Here is a 21,143-nt window from a genome sequence, read left to right as displayed (position 1 = left end):
ATTTCAAATGTTTAACCCTTAGCACTCGAATGATGACTCAGAATGGTAACATTATTAAATATGTTAAATATGTTGGGATCTAACTAATTGCGAAACATTTAAGTATTGTAAAAAATTGCTCCGAGTGCAAAGGGTTAAAGATGGTAAAAATTGCAATCAATCTAAGGATTCTTACATCTTCCAATGTCTGTCGTTTTCCCCCGCATCATCCGATTTCGATGAAACTTAACAATGCATATTAATATAAATTAGATACAGTGAACAATTAGATTGAGTATAGGTACAGTATACAATTAGAGATGTAGCAATTTTTTAGCTTCTCAAAAAAGTTCAAATCAATATTAAAAGCAGCTTTTGAAACGTTGGCGAGAGTAAGTCGATTCGCAACATTCGCGATAAAGCTATGCGATCGACTTTAAACAATTGATCATTTATAACGCTCGCAATCTTACGAAAATAATAGACTATTTATCGGAAGCACGTGTCTCGGAAGCATTTACGATTCGCATTGAATACCGAATCCATTCGTTTGTTCATGTTGGCTGATTCAGGGGGTCCGACGCTTTCGAGTCGTGAAAATACGCGAAAGAAAGAAAATATGAAAAATCTCGATTCTCTTTCACCAAGCTTTTCGTCACACCATCGTGTCATGGTCGATAGAAGTCAGATTGGAGAAGGGAAGAAGAAGGAAGAAGGGGGAAGATCAAAATAGGTGGAAACGAACGTTGTAAGAGCGTTTTGAATGGAAAAGGAAGAGCGTTGGGTCGGCAACCCGTACGTAATTGGACCTCGAGTCTCAGCAACAACGTTTCACGTATATACCGAGAAATTCCGAAGGATGCATGAGAGAGATATCTTTTTGTTCGAGTTGCTTCGTTGAGTCGGTCGAGTCGGTCGAGTCGGTCCAGTCGGTCCAGTCGAAAACACCAAATAGATAGTTTTATGGGGGGCCATAAAGGCCCAGAGCATCGAGTATCGATGGTTCCAAAGGGGCTAATCTGCGGATGAAAACTGTAATAAAACGTTCCTCCTGCGTATGTATTCGAAATCCTTTTGCAGTAAAGCGCGCCCTTCCTTTACGCGTCGAGGCCCCAGGTATAGAAAATTTCCGTTTAGGTTCCACCAGAAGAAACAGGGAAACCACCGCTGCTATCTTTTCCCTTCCTTTCGACAGTGACACCGAAACTTCAACCGATTATGCACCTTGCGTCGTCGCAGGAATACAAACTTTTCGGAGCTTGCACCGTCCCGTCGTATTTACTGGAGACTGTCCCACCATTATTTCCTGAATAAACAAGGTATTCGGGATGTTACAAAAAATCGGGAGATATGGGTACACGCGTAAGTACTTACTTTGCAAGTTAAATCTTTCCTGGATATATAATTTCCTCGATAAACAAGGTATTCGGGATGTTACAAAAAATCGGGAGATACGCGTACACGCGTGAGTACTTACTCGGCACGTTAAATCTTCTAAGAAACTTTATTCACCGGCAATCGCCGGATATCCATAAGCTTCTAAACAGAAAAAGACAATGGCTTTTTCAATACGATACGATTCCGGGACGATCCCTTGCGATCATTTGTATTATACTTATACGAAATCCCTGGCAAGTATTATCTCTGGTTAAATATTCAAAAGAATTGTTATTTAAGGGCTAAAGAAATTGGTGGGTGTATACTGCAGAATCCTCTGTGTCTGTATTGTACAATAAACATAATTTATTCGTGCAAAATGAAAAAAATTGGATATTCATTATTGCAGCAAATGATTCGTGCCGCTTTTCCCATAAGAAGCAATGTTAATTCCGGCACGAATTATTTGCTCTTCCTAAACGTCCGTACAGCGCCATTTCATGCAGCGGCAAAACGCTCAAACTGCTAGCCAAATTTAGTTCCGAATCTACCGCTAGATGGCGCTGTTAGCGCCTTCCTGGACTTCTCTGTCGGTAACATTTGGCTAACAGTTTGAGCGTTTTTCGCTGTACGAACGTTTAGGAAGAGCAAATAATTCGTGCCGGAATTTGCATTGCGTCTTATGGGAAAAGCGGCACGAATCATTTGCTGCTGTAATGAATATCCAATACGTGTGACGTCACACTTTGCTTTATCTTTGCCACGGGGAAAATTATCTGTGCCGTGTCCATATATAGATTTATATGGTCGAGAGAAAACTAGCGGGAAGGGAACGGGGAAAGAAGTTTTCTCTCTTGCTCCGCACTGTATGGTCCCGGCTTCAGATAACGTGCCGTGTTCCAAGATTACTTCATCTACCAGATAACGGATTTGGGCAAAGTGCTATAGTCTGTGGAGAAGTCGCAGTACCACAAAGCTAAAGTGTACCTAGAGGGGAAAGGGGTTATTACAATTTAATAGTGCGGTGTGAAGTTGGTCGTTGCTCGACTGTTTCTTTCGGTGTTCACGCTTTCGAGATTCACCTCGATTGTTTATGTTTATGTTGGCGTTTGAAAATCTACATTATTTACAAATTGACAAATTGAACGAGTAAAGAGAGATAGTACGATAATGACTATTAAACCATCTTCATTTAAGATTGACATATTGATATGTCGATGGAAATCCTTGTACCCGATCGGTATTCTGTGAACAAATTACTGTCAATATATCGTTAAAATTTTGCAAGTTCTCTGGGCTGGTTAGAGCCCTTTCAACATGGAAATCAAGGAAATTGTAAAAGATATTTTCGGACAAGATGTCCCTTTAGATTCGAAGAGTTCCAGGTAATTTCTTACTATTCTACTTTTCTAATACTATTTTATAATACAATAACCCTGTATGAACTGTAGTTATTTCCACGTTCTAGAATATCCGATGCTTTAATTTTACTAGATGGGTATATCGAAACAACCCTTGCCTCGATACCGAACATTCAAGACGACAGAGAAGGACGAGTAGGTCCCGAAGTGGTTGTATTCGATGTATCGACGCGTATAGGATTCTCTACGATTTCAGAAGATGGACTTTGCGTCACTTCAAAGACTAGATTCAGTACATTGAGAGCAAACACGGCAGTTTTTAAAGGAAAGTGGTTATATGAATTGCAGCTTGGATCTAGAGGAGTTATGCAAATCGGATGGAGCACTATTAATTGTCGATTCAATCAAGGGAACGGCGTTGGTAAATCGTACTTTCATTTAATCTTTAAATAGTAGGAGAAACTGGAGCTGTTACTTTTCCAAAGCTTTAATTCTTCGAAGAATTGAAGGATTCCAAGGAACAAAAAGAGCTTTAGAGTGTATGAAGTTTCCAAGTATAGGAGCTTTGAAGCCTTCAAAGTGTCCAAAGTTTCAAAGTCTTCAAAGTGCACGAAATTGTAACTTACGAGTTTCATGTTATGTCATGATTTTTGACAAATAAACAATTTGACAGAATTTTCATAGAATATAAAAACTAAAAAAAAGCTTTAATTCAAAGCTTCGAAGCTTTGAAACTTCGATTCTCATCACTAGACAGTAGATCTTCATGCAAAATAGAAATTTTGTACCTGAATTGCAACAAACTGGAGTGGGATAGAAATTTATTTTCTATCTTAATATGTTTAATAGGTTGAAAACAATATTTTTAAACTCTTCTAATATGTGAGCATCGGTGGTTCAGTGGTAGAATGCTCGCCTGCCACGCGGGCGGCCCGGGTTCGATTCCCGGCCGATGCAAATTCTTTTAATATTTTTACTGTCTGAAATTACACCTATTCATTTTTATCATAAATGCATAAAATTCGCTGTCTACTCATCAAAGCTTCAGAATTCGAAGGAAAGCAACAGTCCTAGGAGAAGCTATACAAAACTTTGTAGAATAACAGAACTATCACGAGAATTATATCTCCTTCAGGGGACACTATCAACTCGTACTCTTACAATGGAAATCTGTTGAGAAAATGGAACGTGTCCACTGAAAAATACGGAGAATCATGGCATACAGGAGACATCATTGGGTGCGCGATAGATATGGACAACGGAACAATTAATTTTTATAGGAACGGTACAGACATGGGAAGAGCCTTTGAAGATATTACGATGGGTGCTGGTATCGCATACTTTCCGACAGTCAGCCTGACGTTCGACGAAACTGTGAAAGCAAATTTTGGTTCCACACCGATGACATATCCTGTGGAAGCATACGAACCGCTGCAGTTGGCTCCGACAAAACAAATAATCGAAGCTACGTACTTATTTAATCGGCTTCAAAGGATAATAGAACAGTTGCACAAAGAACAATATTCGGATGAACGGAGCACGTTATCCGATGGAACGAGCGTTTCGATCTTTTTAATGTGTCTGTCGAGATCGGTTTCGAAGCATGTCGGACCCCTAATTACCGTTCCGTATATCACGGAATGCGTCGTGATTCCATTTATGCAACAACTTCTGGAGCGTGATACTTTAACGTTGTTAACATGCTTGGACGTGTTCTGGGCGTTTCTCGAAGACCACGAAATGAAAGCATTCTTAGAAAATACTGTCTCTTACTTGCTCTCCATATTCAGACACGTTTCATCGGTGTTGGAATATCCCGATCAATTTAAAAGCTTGCATCTGTTGACAAATATTTGTCGGCACACGCTGACTCGTCAATACTTACTGCAACACTTGCTCTTCGATCGAGTAAGATTCGCAGATTTCATAGACGTCAAGCCGTTGGACGAGAAAGGTTTCACGAACGTGGTCGAAAATGTATGGTGGGAAATGCGTTCCGCGGATTCCACCTTCGAAGCGAATAAAACCAGTTACTTGGATGCATGCGAAAAAATTAAAGCTGCCGTATCTGGTACGACACATTTTCCATTATCCATGGTTTTACAGTTGTTTAGTTGCTCGTATACGTCGCCATAACTGTCAGATGCAATTTCGTAGAACTGGAAAAAATACAAACGGAATTGCTAGTAACGTTTCTCGATAATTCCGATGGCACTGAAAAGAGGCCGACCTCGAGAACCATATTTTTGAGGAAATTTCGTAGCTTCATCAAAGAGAGTATCATATCTAATTGCGTAAGTGTATCGACAATTTAATCCAGGGACTTATACCGAAACCGGTATTATTTCGATTTCGGTACAGCCTTTTGGCATAACACCGGTACGAAAATTTTACCAGTACTAAGTCCCTGAATTTAAACGTAATCTCCGCATTTCGAACAATAATAATAACAATAGTAATAATCAACGTTTCAGGTGCCGCTGCCGGTCGCGTTGTCTTGTTTCCACCGGCTACTGATCGCGTTCCGAACGTTGTGGGACGAAGAAGTAGGAACGTCTCCTGTTTACGTGCCGTGCAGGTAAAGCAAAGCCTTGTGCACGCGTAATCGTAATTAGAGCGCGGTCGATCGATTTCCTTGTAAATTGACAGGCCGTTCTACGATGCGTCGATCGATTACTTTACGATTGAGAGACTGGGAGGAACGTTGTCGTACTTGAACAAACATTTTAAGAGCGAGCTGGTAGAGCAATTAGGATCGGAGTACGAAGTGGTCGTGTCACAGGAACAGACTCGAGTCTCGATGCTGATCTTCGAAGGACTGAGAGGTTGTTCGTACGTGACGGAAACGAGGAGGCCGCTGCAAGCGGCTCCGTTGGATCCGGCCTCGTCGTTGCTGGAATTGCTTGACAGTATCATTTTGTTTTATCAAGTGGTAGCGAGGAAACAGTTAGCGGACGTGACGCTCCTCAGGAATAACATGTCCGAGTACATAACTGCTTTAGAAGATGCTCAGTCGCAGCTCGAGCAAATCAAGAACAACGAGGATCTCGATTCTCTTGCAATTCGAGAAGAACTGTCGCGCCTGATAAACGTGTACAATGCGAAATTGACGGAGCAAGCGATATACATGGCTTGGGTTCGCGCGGTTCTCTACACGGAGGAGAAGCAGGCGCAATTCGCCTGGCTTTTGCAGGTGGTCACTCTGACCTTGAACAATGCCAGTAAAGAAGGAAACCTGTTCAGCTTCACGCCGATCTTTTATCTAGACGCGCTCGCAGACTTGTACAAAACCTTGCGGAACCGTATGTACCCAACTGTGCGTATCGAAGACATCCCAGATTACCAAGAGATGCTCCAACAAGTAGCCATCTTCCTTTGCGAGAGCTTCATGGATCCTCGAATAGTGTATGCGAAGTCAAAGATCACGCTGGCCATAACTTTATCCTGCTTCGTAATCAATCCGCTGACGTTGGAGGCACTGGAGAACATACCGGAAGAAAGTAGAAGAAACGTTGTCAAGAAACTCCTGAAGACGTACGTGGACGATGGACCGTGGACCCAATCCACTTGGATCCTTGTTAGATTTTGGCACGGCTGCGGATTTGCTTTTCGATACGTAAAGAGTCCACATCTCTCGGAGAGAATCGAGCTGAAACTGCATCAAGAGATCTTGCAGCCTACAGGTATGATCGTTTTCTTTTTTGGATGATGGTTCGCTTACTAATCTGTACCCCTAATTCAACAGAGCCTTGTCCGTCCGCTGTATACCAGAATCACGTGAGAGACGTGCTGCTGGAGAATCCGCAAGAGTCCACCAAGTATATAAATTTCCTATTGAACCACGCGAATTGGTCTTTCTCCCAGTTTATTAGAATTGTCCAAGAGATTTACGACGTCGCCTCGACAACGGGCGCGACAGAAGCCATTGGTACGGAAGCACTGAAAATATTCGACACGTGCTTTGTGTTGGCCACATCCTTGTTACATGTTTTGGAGATGATCGTCACGGTAGCACCAAGTATTTTTAACAGCACCGTGCACTCATCCGGCGACCACCTGCTGCCTAGACTGTGTCAGGTATGTTTTGCTTCCACACAGCAATATTATTAATTCTTGGACTTTGATAGTTTGCTTCTAATCGTGACTCTGTTGTTCCGCAGTTGCTGTGCCAAGTGTTGAACAGAATCAGCTCGCAAACCAATTGTTTCCAGCAGGTTATCTCGCTGAGAATCCCAGGTTTGGATACGGTTGATCACTTTCCAATATTGGCAGCAGTTACGGGCGTACTATTAGCTCTACTGCATGATGATATGATCAACTTTAAATGTAAGCATGCATTCGTATTCTTCAAATTCAAATTTAAATTCAAATACAACTGTAACTTTCGCAGCGAAAAATATAAAGGAGGTGCCAAAGGTCACACGATGTTTGTTGATCGAGCCCAGCTTTCAGCCGAGTTCTCTCCACTTTCTATTGGCCGACACACAATCTGCAAGCAAAAGCGAGCAGGTGTTTAAGCCTTTCTCGTTCGAAATGTGTAAGTGTACGCGTACGTTCATAGTGATTTGTTCGATAATGCGATTCATTGTTTTGTTATCTGTCGCAGATCCGGACGACGTATCGAAAGAAGAAGTAATCCAAGTGAAAGAAATGATCGAGTATTTGGAGCATTGCCAATCCATCTTGCCCGATTCGAAAGTTTTGACAGACGATGACGATGTTTGTACAATTTGTTACGCGTATCCTATCGCGGTAACGTTCGAGCCATGTCGTCATCAGACGTGTCGTACGTGTATCGATCAACATCTCTTCAACACGAGAGAATGCTTTTTCTGTAAAGCCACGATCGAGAAAGTCGTAGATCTTTCCGGGTACGCGGTGCACGATTTTACCGATAAAACTTGAAATTCGAGGTAAACCATGGAATCATCGGTAAATTGTATTTTGTCCTGACAAAAAAAAACCAAAAAACAAAGAATAGAAACAGTAAAAATTTCGACGAAACACCACGTACAGTTTTGTTTGTTAATTTATTTGATAAAATGTTATTCAATAAAATTGTATAATTCTATAGCACGCGTCTAATCACTAAAACATCCAAGAAAGGTCTATTAAATGCGACAAGACACGATTTATTACGTAGCTTTTAATGTCACATTACAAATCCAGGAGTAAATAGTAAATCGGAATTATGCGATTGCGTTGCAACAATTTATTCGCGCGCAACGTGTAATACTTTGAATCTCCCACAAAAAGACAATAAAAGTGATTAGAATCATTTGTGTTTGTTGTATTTTTCTATCTGGTAGTATCGGTTGTGATTTGTGTTACGATTTACAAATAAATTACTAAAATTCGTATAGATTTACAGGTAATCGTAGACGAGAAGCATATGCAAAAGCATTGTAATTGACGATTATTCTAAAAAATAATGCAAAAGCTAAAATCTTACGTATTAACAATGAATTTCTTTATAAATATATATAATATCAGGGTCCGCGTAATTGAGAAAAGAAAGAACGTCGTATATTATACTACTGAAATGTTTATAATAAAAATTAAAATTAGAGAAGAAATGAATTATATTAGTATACAATATATTAATACACACACTAACAACAGGAGAGTAGATTAGGCATATGTCTTCTTTGTTCACGTTTCATAGTTATCGTTGATTCTACGACTCGATCGGGACAATAAAATTCTTTTTTTCGAAGTCGAAAAAATTTAAAAAGCTTTACACAACTTTATACAAAAATATCATTGTTGCTCTGATAGTCAAATGAATTTCGGAGAAATACCTGTCAGCAATGTATTAACGCGATCCTTCATTTTCGTTATAATAGCTCTGTGCATAGTTAAAAAGTAAAGAATAAAACAATGTTCACGTATTCACAGTGCATAGAAAATAATTGGAAAATTATCGATACGTGTAAAAGCATATTTACATAACTTCATTCTTCTTTCTTGCATAACGAATGTTTATAGAATACAGTGTCATTCATATAACTTGTTTAATATATGCATAGATCTTATCATTGTATATTGAAAGATAGTTTGATTAGTTTTGTATACATATCATTTCAAATTTTTCATATGAAAGTAAAAACTGTCTTCTTCTCATCATCTGATACGCTTACTATCGCAGACAAAGAACTATGTACCAGTAAAATTTATTTATATATAAATTTCATATTGTCTAACACATCTATTTAGGAATCATCGTAGTCAATTCGCAACAATGCCGTAATTTAATTCGAATCTATTTACAATTGGCAGAGATTATTTCTTGGAAAAAGTAGAATAAATAAAAACGTTCTTATGAAATGTGTCACTAATAGAATCGTCATTGCAGGCCCGAATGATTTGATAATCTAATCGTAGGTGTGTGTATGTCTTTTGCGTTTAGGCATTCAGATATACAACCAAGAAATTGTCTAAAATATTTCGACTGCTTCTTCCAATGGCAGAATAATTTGATGAGATATGCCTGTCTCTTAATCATGTTCTCTCCTCGCATCGATTAAATACAGTTAGATTGAATTTTAGTAGATTGAGTAACTTGTAAAAAGCGTTCTCGCCGAACGTGAATGTATGCGTCAACGATTGTAACGACATCGTGGAGACTATCTTTTTATTGTACTATCAACGTGTCTATGATAGAAATACTGTCGTTAGTATTGTGCGATAAAGTTGAAAATTTATAGACCTAACTTTCGTGAGCATTTATATAGTTTCCAAGCTTCCGTAGGGGTTTCTTCATCGAATACTTCCCAGCGAAAACCACTCGATTATTTCGTTGGTTAATTCCATACGGCCAAGTGGTAAACGTATACCACCGAGGAATTCATTTTCCTGAAGAGTGTCATGGTTCCATATCGTCGCTTCTAGTGTTCTCTCTTTAATCACATCCAAAGACATTCTGTACTCCAACTGCGACAAACAGATTTACATCGTACACGGAATACAGTCTATTTCTATTGGGTTGGCAAGAAAGTAATTTCAGTATTTTAAGGCGAAATATACAGGGTGACAAGAAATAACGGAGTTAATCATTTCTTATTATAATTCTGTCAAATTGACGAATTTTGAAAAACCAAATAATAACAACCATAACATGGACCTTTAGTATTCATATATTTAAGAAGTTTCGAAATGGCCACACTTTGCGCCGATGTAGAGGCTGAATGGTGTCTTGAAATTTTCGGCAATGGGCCGCAGCTCTTCTGGCGTTATTCGGTCCCACTCCTGGTACAGAGATTTTTTCAATGACTCCAAATTTTTATGGGGCCGGGCACAGGCCCTGGCCTCCAAGATCGACCACACGCTGTAGTCCATCGGGTTGTGATTCGATGAGTACGGCGGCCATTCCACAGATGTGATGAAACCTGGAAAATGGGCTTTGCACCACTCCTGAGTCGTTTTCGCCCTGTGGGCCGGCGCGGAATCCTGCTGTAACGTCCATTCCGGATTGCCGAGGTGCTGTTGGGCCCACAGAAGTACGACGGCGTCGAGAAAGTCCCGTCGATACACTTCTTGGTTGATTTTGACTCCTTGATCCACGAAAACCGTAGCAAATCCCATTTTCTAGGTTTCATCACATCTACGGAATGGCGGCCGTACTCACCGGATCTCAACTCTATGAACTCCAGCGTTTGGTCGATTTTTGAGGCCAGGGCCTGTGCTTAGCCCCATAAAAGTTTCGAGTCGCTGAAAAAATCTCTGCGCCGGGTGTGGGATCGAATGACGCCAGAGGAGCTGCGGCCCATTGCCGAAAATTTCAAGACACCTTTCAGCCTCTACATCGGCTCAAAGGGTGGCCACTTCGAAACTTCTTAAATATATGAATACTAAAGATCTATGTTATGGTTGTTATCATTTGGTTTTTCAAAATCCGTCGATTTGACAGAATTATAATACGAAATGTTTAACTCCGTTATTTCTTGTCACCCTGTAAAAAGCCCAATTTTATCCTAATCTATTACCATTTCCATGAACGAAGGATGACAGTTCTTTTTCACAACTTTTGTTTTCCGTTTCGTTTTCTTCGTTGGGTCGGGTTTAAGGTAGACTTTCACGTAAGTGTTTGGTTCTTGACCGTTAGCAACTTTCGGCAAGGCCCTCGCATGGTGTACCATCACGTAAAATGCTCCTCGCGTATAGTGAAGGGACATTTTAATTTGTCCGCTTTGCACGTTATCTCTGACCCTTTTCTCGGTCCACCAGTTTCCAACTAATCGGAGAAAAGAAAGATAACGAAACATCTACACGGCCTTTAACTTTGTTCATGATTACGTTCTAGAAGTGTCACCGTACCTTTCACCTTACGCAAATGAATGTCAGCATTTTGTTGATCTCTCAGTAGAGGATGGAAAAATGTGTATACCAAATCGCTCTGCGAAATTTCCGGAGCCATTTTAAACAAGCTCACCAGAAACTTCTCAATGTCTGCTCGACGTTTATCTGCGACTTGTTTTATATTGGACCTTCCAACGCTTATGCCACTCGGTAAACTATTTTGCGAAAACAAATCATATTAAAAATGCACACACATGTCTATAAATAAATCGAAATATTTGTTTTGAAAAAAATGTATTCTATATCGAAGATTTTCATCTGATTAGATAGCCTGCCAGGCGATAACGCAATTCAGCGCCGACAACGAAGATATTAAATACTTTTCGATCGAAAGCAAAAATATAATATACAATTTAATTCGCGCATCTGTACGGTTGTCGCAACAATTCTATACAGTGAGGTGTACGTAAAAGTAATTGAAAAGTTTAACACAAGAAATTATTTTCGTAGGTACGTACTGCTACGATAAATTAATATCATAAGTCGATAGTTAGTGCATTCTATTCTTTTCAAGGCGAATTTGAACGAATTAGAAATGGGTCTCTCACAATTCCGTGCACAGATAACGATGCAACATAGAACAACGAAGCTACCCACTCCGGAATTTTACAAAAAAATTTCTCCGAGCGATCCTGCCGTATCCCAGAAGAATGCCAAGGATAGTTTGAATGTAGATGAAGCAATATGTACAAACGAAAAAATGATGCAACGTACGAAGCAAGAAGTCTGTGCAAGACAACATCTGTGCAAGAGAGGTTGGCCAACAAATGTTGATAGTCGACAAATGTGAACATGAAATAAAGATATGCATTCGCAAAAGGACGATACACGCGCAATTTTGTTTTCTATTGGATTTTCATATATTATATTGGCATAATGGATTTTCTCACCTGGCAACTTTCGCAAGTGGAAAGTGGATGCACAGTTTCTGGTAAAATTCGCAGAATTCTTTGTACGAGCGAAACAAATAAGTGGGATCTGCGTGGCCCTTTCGCTGTATGCGCAGGATATACATGTAATATTTTTCAGGGTCGTATCGCTTCTGATACCCGTGTACTTGAACGCTTATCAGTTGACCCTCTTGTTGCATTCTGCAGCATTCGAAGGATTAGTCATGCAATTTCTTTGTACTTTATCGTTAATTATAATTGCAATTGGAAACGACTTACGTGTATGTGCGTGGAATGAACGATAATAATGCTCCGTCGTTGTGATCGCCTGAGAATCTCAGTTGTGCTAAATTATGCAAGAAGAAATTGAACTGCGTGAACCAGCTCTTCAAGGAGCTTTCGATCATTCGTGCGAAGGTAGCGGCTGCCTCGGGATTCGTTTGATCGGGAAGAAGAGCTTTTTGTACATAGCTAACCGCGTCAACAGTCACGCCAGGAATACCGGATGAAGTCATCTGTGAATTGACGTAGTCGTTCATGTTAGATTTGTTCAGAAATTCCTTGATCTCGATGTTGCAGAGTTTCCGTTCTACGATCCTCTGTTTCGCCGAGAGCGACGTATTCGTTTGTGAAGGTAGTAGACTATCCATTTCTTGGCTTCCGGTTACACTTTCTTTTATACTCGACAAGTAAATTATTAAATTTGTAATTCACAAACTAGCAGCTCCGAAACGTGTTCAGCGCTGCTCTTAATTAATTGAAACTGCAGCACGGTTTACGATATTACGAGAAAGCGGACGATAAAAGCTAATTAACAACACGACGCGTACAGTTTAGTACGATAGGGGACCGGTTTCTGATAAAGCGTGCGGATAAGTTTTTCCGTTGCGGTTTCGTTTCGGTCTCATAACAGAATTGTGTAATGTTCTGTCGTTGTGTGAGTATAAGGGAAGTGATAAGTACAAATTCTACGTTTTAAAAAGAATCTTTTTGCAGAGAGTATCAAACTATAAATAGGACTTTTAAGGCGATTGCGGTCTAGATTGATCTTTTATCTAGCACTTTCGACTACTGAAAAACCCCATCTTTGGCGCATCCCGCACCCTTGCAATCCTAGGAACGTGTTTACCCCCTTCAATGTTTAATAATTGATTAGATACTAACATATCTAACAATGTAAACGATATTTTAAATAATGGTACAACAATTTTTAGTGGAGCCTCAGAGTGCTAAAGGTTAAAATTCGACTTGGGTTCATATTCAAATACCATACCAGACCAAAAAGATGCAGAATAAGGTTTCCATGTTTTCGTACGACGTTGAACGCCTGACAACACAGATCCACGAAATGATGGAATTTGGCTGACGGTTTGTCGCCACCGTTTATAACGTACGCCATGTCAGAGGTCAACACGAACGGTGTTCTATCTCTATTAATGAAATAAAAATACATTAGAATGCATTCAATGTACATACATGTACATAAATAGATATGTATTCGGGACTTTTACCTTTTAAAGTTGCCAAACATTTGCGCATCGCCCAAAAACTTTCCAAAATCAATATGAAACAAATGTCCCGACGTTTTTAACATAATATTGTCATTGTGTCTGTCGCAAATTCCTAATATATACGTGGCTACGCTGTAACCAGCGCAAGATGCGGTGAAGTTTTCGACAGCTCTTTCGTACTCCAGCTCCGAAGGATTGTGCTTCGCCAACCATTCGGCGATTGGCCGGTCTTTGAACGATCCGGTTAGACCGAATTCGACTTGGATTTTTCTTAACGTTTCCGCGTCCACAACCATTTCGATCATTCCACGTTTGTGGCCGGTAGGCACGCAGGCAAACGTCACCATTTTCAAATCGAGACCCTCCTTCAGCCAAAGTTTGTCCATTATACGGACCATTTGGAGAGTTAGCATGTCTTGTTGCAAATCGTCGCCGGCCTTGAAAATCGATTTAGCATAAACTAAAAAGAAATGATCGGTTTACGGCGAAACGATCGTTCGCCCGGTTAAACATACCTTAAAAATCGCTGGACAAACAACTTCGTCGCTGCTAATGAAATTGATTTTCAATGGGAGAGTGAACGATGGAAAATACGAACAGGTTTGCACGTTTATACCAAATATTTGCTTGCTGGGCGACAACGGTAGACACGTACCGTCATCCTCCATTAGCTGAGAGTGTATATTTTGCAAACCAACTTTTAGCGAGTCCAGTCGTAACGATTCTTTTGTTTGTTTTATATTTTCTGCTACTTCGTGTAAATTCTATAAAAATATTAACACAATCATAATTGTAGGCACATATTTAAACCTAAATTCAAATTCAACTTTCAATCATTATGTTTAAATGTAAATTCAAATCTAGCTCTGAGCAACTCGATTTAAATCTAAATTCAACTTTCGCATACTTTAACTAGCAGTTGTTGCGTGAGAAAACTGTTCCTCAGTGCATCTCCAATCACAGCCAATAGTGCCCTCAGCATCAGCTGTAACCTTCTATGATAACGCGCGTAGCTAATATTTTTATCATCTTCTGGAGTAGCTTCGGCAGAATTCTGAAAGTTGCGCACGTGCGTTAAGACATCGTTTCAGCAAATAGTACAATATTGAATTAAATTACTGTCGTTGAATCGATACCTGGGGACTCTGTCCCGGTAGCGCCTGCGTTAATAGCCAATAGATATGATGCGCTACTCTCGGCGAAAGTAACGCTCGTTCCAATAAAAATCTCGTAAGGGCCGACGTCTCGTATGCTTCGTGTTTTAAAGCTTGCAACAATTGTGGCAAATAATCGACGAGTTCATCGTTACTTAATTCCCGGATCCAAACGACTGCCATTTCTCGAACTTTCATATCTGGAAAGCTACGCAGTATCTATGATTATTTCAGTTATAAACGATATCGATTCTAGTTATTTGTTGTGGAGATGAATTTACCAAGGGAGTAGCAATTGTAAAGCTTGTACCGGCGGCAAAGGATTCCATACTCGAAGAGACGCGTGAAGATCGGGTAGACATGCCCAGTCCCAGCTGTGCGCAGCTAGAAGCACTTTAGGCAAAGCTTCTGGCATTTCGTGCAAATAATGACGTTTCTCCCATAATATTTCTCTTTCCTCGATGAGTGGTCTGCAAACATAAGAAGCACGAGAGACACGATAAAAACGAGAATGTTAACCCTCGGTTATTAGCACTCCATTTTCTACATGACTGTTTACATAAAACCTTATACGATTCCAACATAAATAAAGTTTTATCAAATAAAATAACTACTTCAATGCAAAATAGATATTTGCTAATATAGACGGCACCTTTGTTTATGCTCGAAACACTAAATTTTAAAAGATACATTGTTTAAAAATCCTATACCTTGAGAATGTGGTTTGCTGGGTGATGTCTATCAACAACTCTTGAGTATTTTGATCCAATGAATTAAAGTCGAGAGACTCTACATCATAATCTCTCAGTTCCGTCGGAAACAATACCTTTCCTCCGTAATCAGGCAACTCTAAACCTATAATGGGGTGCGTATCCCCATGGGGATGAATTCCAGGTGTCGGAGCAGGACCTAATCTTTTATCAGCGATCGCTGGCCATAACGACAGGAAGAAACTTCCTTGACTCATAACACTAAAACGAAAAGATGTATAAGGGAAAGGTGCACAGTGTTTTCGAATTTCTGTTACACCATGTTAATAAATTACCCCTCGTAATCAAAAAATTGTATAGCACCCCAGCCCAATTCTTCCTTTTGCATAGTGTTCTCCGTAGACGAACTTGATTCGTGTTCGGTAGGTTGTAAAGTGCGACCATATAAAACCAATACCAATCTAGCTTCTCTTGGTACTTGACACACGCTTATCCCATGAAACTCCAACCTTTTCGATGAAACGTTCAATTTAGATTCGACAAGTAAGCTAGCGTTTCGAAATAGTAATTCTCAAAACAACATTACCATAAGTTAAATAAAATTCTAGGATAAAAATTAGAACTGACTGCCATGGGTTCGGACAAAACTGGATTTCCAACGGGTCTAGTTCCGTGAAATATTTGGGCCGCGACGATATAATCGTCGTGCTTCCACGATCCTGGTAGTCTATGCAACGCTCCGACGCGAACCAATACAGTGTCCAATACGTCGGACGATATTAAAGTATCTGCAAAATATATAATTAATATTTACACTATGAAATAAGTTGGTATCTAACCAATAGACTGCGGATCTTCATGCATTTATAGCAAAATTGAGTAGATGAAATTCAAAGTTGTTAAAAAATTTTTTTAATTGAAGATGAAGAAGTAACATTCATTTTAGTCTCTATTTCTTGCAATCTATGTAGACAATTTTTATTTTGCCTGAAGATCCGCAGTCTACCAATCAATTACTAAATATTTAAGTATTGTACGAAGTGTTACGACAATTTCATATCCATAAAATAAGAAAAAAAATCATAAAAAATGGAATTGTTCTAGTTCGGAAGAAATGTTTAATTTTCGAGAGTTAAATAGTCCTAATAAAAGACAATTAAATATAATCCAATGGCGTTACTTGTTGGAAAGTCCGACTTGCTGCTTAATTCAAAATCGACCCTAAACGCGTGGCAGTAAGTTTCCACGAGATCTTGAATGGCGTCTCGGATTTTGCGACAGTGTGAGCCGATCACGTCGGGAAATTTTGACCTTAACGTCACAACCGAATAGTCGCCGTCCTCGTGTAAAATCTCAGGTTTCTTGCATTCGATATTTGCTGTGTGAACTTGGGGTAAAAATTGGCAGCACGCGTTCACAAAATTATCGACGGCTTCCGTAATCTCGAACGTTTCTATATTTCCCATCAGTGCGCTCACAGCTTTCACCGCTTGAACAACGCCACGGGGTTGTAATTGTGGTAAAAGTCTTGAACTATCGTTTGTGGTCGCTAATTGTATAGCAGCAGTTTCGACGCGTTCCAATTCTTTCTCCACAGTTTCTAGAATTTTTAGAGAAACATTATTATAATGCTTGCGCGTCAACGTCACCGGTATTTCTTAATCACGTACCTAGCAAAATTAATAGCGTTTCGTAAGAAATAGGTTGGACAGGCTCGTTTGGAAGAATATCTTCTAATTTAAGACACTGGTCGCGATTATCATCTTGGAGCTAATGGAGAAATGAATAATGAAAAACGAATTAGTGCGATGTGTAATGTTTGAATTTGAATTTGAAAGAAACTCTTACCGTTCGAGCTATAGATCGTTTAATCTGTGCTTTTGTCTGAATAGCTAATTCGATATCCTTCTCTAATTTAATACACTGATGTATGTACTCGTACTGGGCTAAAGTGGTGTTGGGTGCAAAATACTCCGCTAGTCCCCACACTCTCAAACAATATTTTTCTATATTTACCGTGTCCTCGTCCTCCAAAGAACAGGCGACGTTAAGGATAACATGTTCGACGCTGCAGTTTACTGAGAAGACACGTTAATGTATTTTTATTATGAAATGATCGCATATATCATTCGATGTTCAAGGCTTACCGTTACATGTAAATGAAATGGACGGAGTATTCTCATCGGTATCCATTAACTGAGGATGTACAACTAATTTTATGCTTGTGCCTTCGGGATATAAGTTTTCCATCATCGGACTGATCACGTGTCCAATATTTGTACTGGGATCGTTGAATGGAAAGTCACCTGCACATATTTTGCTAATTAATACTTAGTCCAATCATCGTAGAAACGATAAATAAATATATATATTGTATATATATTTCACTGACCTCGTACAGACTTCATCATTTCGTGAAATGCTTTGAGATCGCAATCGTGTAGCGACGATCTGGTTTTTCTCACCGTAACATTCTCGTACAAGCGAACTTGTCGTTTCTGCTATGAAAATCAGGAGTTTCTTAAGTAGTATTAATACAAAAAGAAAATTCTGACTCTTTCTTTCTTTCTTCAAAATTCTAACTCTTTCTTTCTGTCTTTAAAATTCTAACTCTTTCTAATTTAATTTCGAATGTTTTTTACATTTACCCTTCTGTCCAAGGAGGTTCTCCTTCTTTCGATGGTGTTCCAAGCAGATGAATTTCTGGGAGGTAACGGAGGTGGTGCTGCTGGGGATAGAGCTGGAGATTTAGCAGACTTTTCCACGGCAACGTACACCGGATCCGAATTAACGCTTTCGTTCGTGTTATACATATAATCGAATGGATCGAACGGGTCGTACACCGATCCAGCAACTTGCGATTGGGCTTCTATCCACACGAATTACACGTCTTTAGTTATACTAGTGTACCGATTTAGTCGTGTGATGAAACTTTATTGTTAGCGAAAATTGATTACCATCTTTGTGCCCTTGTGCGATATCGCCATGATTTTCAGTCTTAACGAGTAGTGGATCGAACGCTTCCAACACGCTCACTCGAACGTTTGTCTTATCTTCAATGTAATCGAAAGAACTCAAATCTATAAGATTATTATTTGGCTTCTTCTCTATCACTTTCAACACGCTTAGCTGCTCGTCGTCCGTAGAGAATGTAGGCTTTTGAATATTACATACAGAAGGAACAGTGCTCGGTCTGTAATTCATAGGCAACGGAGGTATCTGCAAATGAGAAATTTCAATGTAATCCAGGACCTAGGAGAGATTTTTTAATCTCCGGTCGTTACTGTAAAATCTAGCAGACAAAAAAAAAGATTTGTGTTCATTAATTGAAACCTGCTACATCTAGTTATTGCTATTCGACTAGTGCTTCATTTAACACAACTACATGCGATATACCTGGGTAAGAAAATAACTTTTTAAATCACAAAAATTCCATGCGGGCTGTAATTAAAATGATCGATGAAATTATTACCAAGATCAAAATGAAAAATAATCCATCAAGTTTGAAATTGCTTGGATCGTTATTGTATGTATATTCGCGAATATACATCGTGAAACCAACGAAAATTACTTACTTGTGGCGTTATATCAGGTACATTACTATTAATACTACTGGATCTCGACATGATGGGACTAATTTTTGGAGTCCCTGGTGTACAAGGTGCAGTGGAAGATCCAGGACCTGGGGAAAGCGACTGATATCGGAAGTCTCTAGAATGATAACCCGCAGAGCTACTACTACGCGCTACTCTCGCCTGCTTTTTCAACAGCGTGGGATGAGTTTCCCATTTCGGTTCTATTACTGGTTTTCTGTTGAATAAGAAGATTTGTTATTCATCTAGATTTACACAGACTCGGATGTTATTCCATAGAAATATTAGAATGGAAATCTTACGACGCCGGTACAGCAGGTGGCGGCGAACAAAGCGCATCGGTTAGGGTATCCTGTTTTACCGGACTGGTAAAATTGATTAAGTCGTCGGATTGTTCCTGACTTGTTGCAGCCGACGTTGAATTTCGTCTAGATGGGATCGGCGGCGGTGCTAATATCACAGCATTTTTAGATTGATTGGTATTGAAGGCTCCTGGCCTCGGTCGACTTCTATACTGAAATCTGTTGTTTGAAAAATTATAATTTCTATTGAATTGTTACTACAGAGGTGCTATTAAGGGCGTAGACTCGTTTCCAGGGTTGCAAGGGTGTGGGCTACGCCTTCTTGTTTCTCGATAATGCAAAGATGGGCTTTTTCAATAGTCAAAAGTCAAAAGACAGTGTGTAGCTGTCGCAGCTTCCAAATAATGCAAGGTACACCTCAGAAACGTAAAAATAGGACTAGATTGATCTTTTATCTAGCACTTTTCACTACTGAAAATCCCCATCTTTGAGGAAGGCGCATCATGCACCTTGCAATCCTGGAAACCAGACTACATCCTCAACATAAATATCGATAGCCTGGTTTACTTTTCAATGTGCTGCGCATTGTCAGTTTCCGAAGTGCCACCGTGTACAATGTTGTTCCCTCTATCTACATTGTTCTGTCGTATATTACTAAATTCAGAGCGTTGTTTCTGCAGCTTAAATTTCTCCAGAGCAAGACTTTCCAAGCTCAACGCTTGCGCGCGTTCCAGATCCTCTTGGAATTGACGTTCGTAGTCGATCACCGCAGATCTCTGACTACCTGGGTTTCTATCGTAGTGTGACATCTATAATTGAATTAGACACTCGTTAGTACATCGAAGAACAACAAAACTGATAGCTATATACACAGATACACGTTCTAAAGATCAAGTATGACATCGCAGTAGCTATATATCGAAATGAAAGAGTCACTAATAATGAGCAAATATCTCGCAATAAGAGTCGTGGCAGAGTAAAGTATGACAAAACAACGATGAACAAAGAGAGATATATACTTGTTCTGTAACGTTGTCGTTCTAACCTATACACGAGTGTATACGCAACGAAAATATCGTTCGTTCTCTTTTTATCAATGTTACGAAGACAATAACGGTATCGAGCGCTTATTCATGAGATTCATAAGCGTTTATTCACGGGACATATAGACATATTAACAATTTAAAGGATATGGAATAATAAAGGGAGTACTGAAAATGTAGCTGTCGAAGCGATGAAATTTTCAATGATTACAAGACGTTCACTGTGATTCATTAGTATCGCGGAGGGAGTGTATCGTTGGCAGAGGTTCTGTCAACGTTAGAAGGACTTGTTATCAATTTAAAGGGACGGAAGTGTTACGCGCGTCTATGTAAACAGATTTACGGCTCACCGTGGCATTATCTCAGCGGAATATCTCGCTATCAACACTTGCAGAAAATCGCCGCGCCGTACGGGGATACCGTATGTAAAAAAGCACTGTCACCTAATCAAGGAAATGACATTTTCTATCTTATTATTGGCCGTCGTGTGTAAACGAACCACCGTGCCACCGTGTGTACGTAGTGGTTACCCACATACAAATATTCCTTGATGAACGGAGAGTGCACTGACTTGAAGCTGCTGCTGCTGCCACCAATAGACAATGTGTCAGTGTGTCTGCTATATGTATATGTATGAGCTACGAGCAGAAGGCTCTCGGCAAATGTGTTTATGTGTTGTTCGTGTCATTACATAGAACGAAATGTACTACCGCTACGCGACGTACGTCCGTATCTACCTCCGTGTAGGGTTATACGTAGAGAGAGTGTACATATACATATATACACATATATATGTATACATGCGATTCCATACGATTCATGGTTACAATCAATACACGTTTGAAGTTCAAAAGAAAGAATCGAC

At 39.7% G+C, this 21,143-nt stretch overlaps 2 protein-coding genes and 1 non-coding gene across 8 annotated transcripts; 2 read left to right on the top strand and 1 right to left on the bottom strand.

Moving 5' to 3' along the window:
* The first annotated feature begins 2,392 nt into the window (after positions 1-2,392).
* Positions 2,393-7,790, top strand: LOC143213415 (E3 ubiquitin-protein ligase RNF123). 2 transcript variants are annotated; one of them, XM_076433245.1, is made up of 10 exons: positions 2,393-2,741; positions 2,851-3,138; positions 3,853-4,788; positions 4,875-5,011; positions 5,192-5,295; positions 5,367-6,400; positions 6,463-6,794; positions 6,878-7,043; positions 7,108-7,254; positions 7,324-7,790. In XM_076433245.1, exons 2-10 carry the CDS (start codon positions 3,084-3,086, stop codon positions 7,620-7,622), a joined length of 3,210 nt encoding a protein of 1,069 aa, XP_076289360.1. In that variant the 5' UTR covers positions 2,393-2,741; positions 2,851-3,083; the 3' UTR covers positions 7,623-7,790. The 2 variants fall into 2 exon arrangements, with proteins under 2 accessions (XP_076289360.1, XP_076289359.1); XM_076433244.1 differs by having other exon boundaries at positions 2,394-2,741; positions 2,825-3,138.
* Positions 3,604-3,674, top strand: Trnag-gcc (transfer RNA glycine (anticodon GCC)). Its single transcript has one exon. It is a non-coding gene; the product is annotated as a tRNA-Gly (tRNA).
* On the bottom strand, positions 7,775-20,881 carry Pi3k68d (phosphatidylinositol-4-phosphate 3-kinase catalytic subunit Pi3K68D). 5 transcript variants are annotated; one of them, XM_076433230.1, is made up of 26 exons: positions 20,629-20,881; positions 19,803-20,044; positions 19,236-19,454; positions 18,916-19,150; positions 18,737-18,781; positions 18,298-18,559; positions 17,989-18,209; positions 17,733-17,841; positions 17,488-17,646; positions 17,189-17,418; positions 17,011-17,110; positions 16,521-16,940; positions 15,927-16,128; positions 15,676-15,849; positions 15,341-15,601; positions 14,912-15,100; positions 14,613-14,838; positions 14,384-14,530; positions 13,992-14,240; positions 13,477-13,913; positions 13,239-13,395; positions 12,245-12,480; positions 11,966-12,166; positions 11,034-11,230; positions 10,703-10,950; positions 7,775-9,650 (listed from the first exon to the last, which is right to left on the bottom strand). In XM_076433230.1, exons 2-26 carry the CDS (start codon positions 20,042-20,044, stop codon positions 9,477-9,479), a joined length of 5,340 nt encoding a protein of 1,779 aa, XP_076289345.1. In that variant the 5' UTR covers positions 20,629-20,881; the 3' UTR covers positions 7,775-9,476. The 5 variants fall into 5 exon arrangements, with proteins under 5 accessions (XP_076289345.1, XP_076289347.1, XP_076289346.1 ...); XM_076433232.1 differs by having other exon boundaries at positions 17,733-17,838; positions 20,629-20,880; XM_076433231.1 differs by lacking the exon at positions 20,629-20,881 and adding an exon at positions 20,255-20,588.
* Between the last annotated feature and the right edge of the window lie 262 nt (positions 20,882-21,143).

This window comes from Lasioglossum baleicum, chromosome 11, assembly GCF_051020765.1.
Source record: "Lasioglossum baleicum chromosome 11, iyLasBale1, whole genome shotgun sequence".
NCBI classification, from domain to species: domain Eukaryota; kingdom Metazoa; phylum Arthropoda; class Insecta; order Hymenoptera; family Halictidae; genus Lasioglossum; species Lasioglossum baleicum.
Note: the sequence above shows the minus strand (reverse complement) of the source record. Positions and strands in the feature narration are given on the sequence as shown.

Excerpts from the sequence above, each read along its gene's own strand:
- LOC143213415 (XM_076433244.1), top strand. The coding sequence starts at position 2,674 with ATGGAAATCAAGGAAATTGTAAAAGATATTTTCGGACAAGATGTCCCT. Across the intron at positions 4,789-4,874 it reads AATTAAAGCTGCCGTATCTG|AACTGGAAAAAATACAAACG; the intron begins GTACGACACATT and ends GCAATTTCGTAG. Across the intron at positions 6,795-6,877 it reads TGCTGCCTAGACTGTGTCAG|TTGCTGTGCCAAGTGTTGAA; the intron begins GTATGTTTTGCT and ends GTTGTTCCGCAG.
- Pi3k68d (XM_076433230.1), bottom strand. The coding sequence starts at position 20,044 with ATGTCACACTACGATAGAAACCCAGGTAGTCAGAGATCTGCGGTGATC. Across the intron at positions 17,842-17,988 it reads GAACCTCCTTGGACAGAAGG|CAGAAACGACAAGTTCGCTT; the intron begins GTAAATGTAAAA and ends TGATTTTCATAG. Across the intron at positions 16,941-17,010 it reads AACGCTATTAATTTTGCTAG|AAACTGTGGAGAAAGAATTG; the intron begins GTACGTGATTAA and ends TAAAAATTCTAG.